The sequence below is a fragment of the Olea europaea genome, chromosome 19 (genome assembly GCF_002742605.1).
Source record: "Olea europaea var. sylvestris chromosome 19, O_europaea_v1, whole genome shotgun sequence".
In the NCBI taxonomy this organism is placed as follows: Eukaryota; Viridiplantae; Streptophyta; class Magnoliopsida; order Lamiales; family Oleaceae; genus Olea; species Olea europaea.
Genome location: NC_036255.1, coordinates 9,986,311 through 9,991,924, shown reverse-complemented (window position 1 = coordinate 9,991,924; position 5,614 = coordinate 9,986,311). Strand labels below are relative to the sequence as shown.

General features: G+C 43.1%; 1 protein-coding gene across 1 annotated transcript in view; it reads right to left on the bottom strand.

The window, feature by feature from the left end:
- Positions 1 to 325: 325 nt before the first annotated feature.
- Positions 326 to 5,614, bottom strand: part of LOC111368767 (chaperone protein dnaJ 13) — a 19,942-nt gene continuing 14,653 nt past the window's right edge. Inside the window, exons 12-13 of the mRNA XM_022990199.1 lie at positions 826 to 933; positions 326 to 744 (exon numbers count right to left, since the gene is read on the bottom strand). Of these exons, the coding sequence (XP_022845967.1) occupies positions 688 to 744; positions 826 to 933 (165 nt within the window). The 3' untranslated portion in view covers positions 326 to 687. The remainder of the gene's footprint in view (positions 745 to 825; positions 934 to 5,614) is intronic.

The window sequence follows — 5,614 nt, the reverse complement described above, 5'->3', positions numbered from 1 at the left end:
CACTTATTCATTACTCGTTTCCATCAGATCATAAGTTAAGGCAGTTTATATACACTTGCAAGACATGCTTGCGACGACAATAATATACCTGTAGATATTGCAGTTAAGGACATGAAAAGAGTTTTGCTAGAAAAACAAGCTCGATGACAAGATTTCTTGAGACATACACTTCGTAAATTTCCATTGGCAGTTAAACAGAAAATGTAAACATAGAATGCTGGTTACAGAAACACTGCGCAAAGTAGAAACAAATGCAAGATGAAGAATATGTAACGAAAAATATAGAACCGAGCACGTGTAAATCACAACGTGAACATAAAAAAACTAAAGATGAACTTGCTCCATTGTTATAATAATGGATTTACTTCAACACAAGTTTCATGTTTCTAAACTGCAGCAGTTCAGGCTGCAGAAGGATCAAAGTACAAAAAGATTTTGTTAAATTAATAGTTCAGAAAAGAGAACACATAATACACTGTTTTGCTCAGAAGACTATAAGAATACCAAACAAAAAATTATCCATCCTGAACAAATTTTGCCTGGGATCCATGGCAAATGCAAGCGGATATAAAAACAAGTGTTTTTTAGCAAGTATTCCATTCATGTAATTGTCATATTCCTTCTATTTCTTTTCCTGTTTATTCTCACTGACACAGCCAAGAATCTATTCAATATCTACATTACCATTTAGATTTTGTGCCTTTCCTGGGGCATTATAAACTCTTCATAATCATCAACAATGGCCTGTCCGGAATCCATCATCAACATTTGTGAGATATCCATACAACTAGAGGTAAAAGGAAGATAGATAAGCAAATGGCTTACCTCGTATTTATTGCCACCGTACGTGTACTCCACGTACAGCTGTTTGGGTTCTCCAGGGCAAGGATCACAAAAGCCCATAATTCCCGATTTTTTTACACCATCGTGTAGCTGCAGAAACAGAGAGTATTATGAACACACCCAAAAAAAAGGAGCAACACGCAAGCCAAGAGGATTGCCTGGCATGTGACTATAGAAAGTACAGCAGTTTGGTTAAGCTTGTATCGACTCCAGAATAATCTTATTACATGTTCGGGGACGTAATTATTGATCCATCAAAATCATTAATTATTTGCAACTACAACGCACCATTTCTAGTTTGTTCACTAAGAAATGGATTTTAAGGATGCTTCTCCAATCCTTGCTCTCTCCAGGCTAATCTCAAGTTTTCCTTGTGAAGACCACCCCACGTTTTTCCAATCAATAATTTCTTCAACATATAATCCATTAATTTGATTGTGGTCTCACGTTAGCTACATTTGCCCCTTGTATACCAATTAAACTAAATTTCTGAGCCAATGTATCTTTTGCAACTGTCATATCCTCGATACATTGTCACCATCACCCATCATCTAAAACCTTCTCTTTTCATAAAGAGATACCACAATGTAATCCTGGAACATGTAATATATGCAAAAAAAGCGTACATGTTGGACTTTCATGGAGCAGGGGTCAAAGAGACATCTATAGGTTTTCCATGAAGATTAATTTTTATAGAATTAAAAATCTGATAAGCCCCAAGTTAAATTCACTTATAGCAGACGCAAGATGTGACAGCAAGGCCTTCGTAATTTACAGAATCTGTTAAGGGTTTTAGCTATTTTGTTAAAGTTAGTTACGGGAAGGGCTATCACATTGGCATCAGATCAACAGATCCATCCTATAATCATGACTCTCAACGATTGACTGGGAGCACTAGAGCAATAGGTAGCAGACGACGACGCTTCCTTACAGTTGGGAATGGAAGCTATGAAGGCAGAATTAATGGCAAGTTCAACGTATTGTTGCGAACTTGGGAGGTGCAGTAGAGAAACAGGAAAGAGAAGGGAGAGGCCACTTCAAAATCACCAGAACCATCACCGGGGTTGGGGAGAGATCAAATTAGTACCGGAGGAAGTGGAAATGGCGGTAGTAGCTTCGACAATGGGTGGAGGTCCGAGTCGCGAGTCAGGCGGCTGGACATGCCGATTTTTGATGGGGACGATCCCGATGGGTGGATTTTTCGGGTGGAGCGCTATTTCAACGTTAACCGAATGACAGAAGAGGAGAAATGGGAAGCTGCGGCAGTATGTTTAGAGGGAGATGCTCTGGCGTGGTACCAGTGGGCGGAGCGCCGCCAACCCATGAAAAATTGGGAGGAATTGAAGAGGTATTTGCTGCGCAGATTCCCGCCATCTCAAGAGAAGTCACTATGTGCCCAATTTTTAGCTCTCCAACAAACAACCACCGTCCAGGAATACCGGCGACAATTTGAAAGGCTGGCTTCACCATTGCAGAATGTATCGTAGGAGATACTGGAATGTAATTTCATTAATGGACTCTCTCCAAACATCAGGGTTGAGGTCCAACTACTCAATCCAATGGGTCTTGAACAAATAATGGATGTTGCCCAATGTGCGGTGCCTGTAAGTATCGTTCCCAATCGAATGGTTCCTCCTTCAAAACCCATCATCCCTTTCAAGCGGCTTACAGATGCAGAGTTGCAAAGGAAGAAGGAAAGGGATTTATGCTACAAATGTGACGAGAGATTCACTATTGGGCATCAATGTACAAAACCCATCATCCCTTTCAAGCGGCTTACAGATGCAAAGTTGCAAAGGAAGAAGGAAAGGGGTTTATGCTACAAATGTGATGAGAGATTCACTATTAGGCATCAATGTAAGAACCGAGAACTCCAAGTGATGGTGATTCGAGAAAATGAAGAGGAAGACCGTGGTGGAGGGAAGGAGACCGGCCAATCTAGCGAACTGGTCGGCGAGCAACCTACTGAGGCTAGCGAGTTCATAGATGGCGACGCCGAGGATGTAACGCCTACTGGGTCCTCGGTCGAGCTCTCCATTAATTCTGTGGTGGATCTCACGGCACTGGAAACGATGAAATTGAGAGGGGTAATTGGGCGGAAGGAAGTTATAGTTCTCATTGATTGCGAGGCTTCTCATAATTTCATTGCTGTGGAAGTTGTCAGACAACTGGGTCTTCCACTGTCCAGTACTATAGGGTACGGAGTAGTCATGGGGACAGGCTTTACTGTGAAAGGGGAAGGGGTCTGTCGAATGGTGAAATTGCAATTACAGAATGTAACTGTGGAAGAGGATTTCTTGCCCTTGGAATTGGAAAGCTCTGATGTCATTTTGGGTATGCAGTGGTTGCGTAAACTCGGCGATATGCAGGTTAATTGGCAAAACCTCACTATGACCTTCTCGATTTCGGGGATGGTGATCACACTGAGGGGCGATCCCAGCTTGAGTAGAGGGTCCGTATCTATGAAAACAATGATGAAGGCACTCATGGCACAGGGAGAAGGGGTGTTGTTAGAATTGGGGAACATCGAGGTCCAGACCGAACGTCAACGCCTACAACCCCCAACAATGATTTCAGACGTTTTGGATGAATTTGAGTCGGTCTTTAAGATGCCGAACTGCATGCCACCTACAAGGAGGCATGATCATACCATTAACTTTCAGCCAGGAACGGCCCCGGTCAGCGTGAGGCCATATCGTTATCCCCATTTCCAAAAGAACGAGATAGAGAGATTAGTTCGGGAGATGATTGCAGCAGGGTTTATTCAACAGAGCATTAGCTCCTTCTCAAGCCCCATTTTGTTGGTGAAGGACGGAAGTTGGAGATTTTGTGTTGATTATCGGGCCTTGAACAAAGTCACAGTTGCCAACAAGTTTCCAATTCTAGTGATAGATGAACTACTAGACGAGCTCAATGGCGCCACGATGTTTTCAAAAATTGATTTGAAGTCTGGGTACCATCAAATAAGGGTACGACCGGAAGATGTTCCGAAAATCGCCTTCCAAACTCATGGAGGACATTATGAGTTTCTTGTCAAGTTTCTTGTCATGCCTTTCGGTTTAACAAACGGGCCAGCAACCTTTTAGTCACTTATGAATGAGATTTTTAAAGGCTATCTCCGAAAGTTCATTTTGGTGTTTTTTGATGACATACTAGTCTACAGTCGCAACACAGAGGAACATAGGGACCATTTGAGGGCGGTATTACAGGTGTTAGTAGACAACCAGTTATACGCCAACGAAAAGAAATGTTTGTTCGGACAGCAAGAATTGGAATATTTGGGGCATATTATTTCGGCAAGAGGAGTCTCGGCCAATAAGTCGAAAGTGGCAGCAATGAAACAATGGCCCAGATCTAAGTCCCTCAAGGAGTTGAGAGGATTCCTTGGACTGACAAAGTACTACTGTCGGTTCGTCAAATCATATGGGAGCATTGCCTGGCCTTCAACGCAGCTGCTTAAGAAAGACAATTTTGGGTAGAACGAAGATGCAGAGGCTGCCTTCATGAAGCTGAAGGATGCCATGACGACAATGCCAGTTTTGGGTTTGCCTGATTTTACAAAGCCATTCATTGTGGAAACTGATGCCTCGGGGTATCGAATAGGCACGGTTCTAATGCAAGACAGGAAAACAATTGCATATTTCAGTCAGGTTCTTCCACCACGGACACGAGGGAAGTCGATTTATGAGAGGGAACTCATGGCTATTGTCCTGGCAATACAAAAATGGAAGCACTATTTGTTAGGTCGAAGGTTCGTGGTGTGTACTGACTAACGCAGCTTGAAATTTTTACTGGAACAACGGGAAGTAAATCAAGAATATCAAAAATGGCTGACCAAACTGTTGGGGTTTGACTTCGACATTGAGTACAAGGCGGGTCGAGAGAATAGAGTAGCTGATGCACTCTCCACGATAGATACAACGGTAACTGTAATGACTTTAAGCACCCCCAGTGCCTTGGAAATTGGGATACTTAAGAAAGCGGCGGAAGAGGATGCTGAGTTGGGCATTATAGTTGACTCATTGCGCAAGGGAAAGACAGTTTTCCCATGTTATTCACTACTTCGTGATCTACTGCTATACCATGATAGGTTGGTGCTCTCAAAGGACACTCCTTTTTTGCAAATTGCTTGCAGGAAGGGCATAACAGCAAGATAGGAGGTCATGGGGGTTTTCTCAAAACTTATAGAAGGGTGGCTCAAACTTTTTTCTGGAAAGGCGTGAGGAAGGATATCCAATCGTATGTAGCTGAATGTGCAATTTGCCAGCAACACAAATATTCTACTCTTATGCTGGCCGGGTTGCTCAACCGCTACCCATTCCCAACCAAGTTTGGGAAGATGTATCGATGGATTTTATAGAAGGGCTGCCTCGATCGGAAGGGTTTGATTCTATACTAGTAGTGGTTGACCGCCTGAGCAAGTACGCTCATTTCATCGGCTTGAAGCACCCCTTTTCGGCCCCAGCAGTTGCTGCAATATTCACAAGAGAGGTAGTCAAGTTGCATGGGTTGCCTCATTCTATAGTGTCGGACAGAGAAGGTATTTTTGAGTCACTTTTGGAGGGAACTATTCAGATTGCACGGGACGACCTTAAAGTACAGTTCAGCATACCATCCACAATCTGATGGCCAATCCGAGGTGGTAAACAGGGGTCTGAAAACATACTTGAGATGTTTTGCATCAGTTAAACCGAAGCAGTGGTACCAGTTCCTACCATGGGCGGAATACTCATAATACTTCCTACCATGTCTCTGCACACCTCACCCCTTT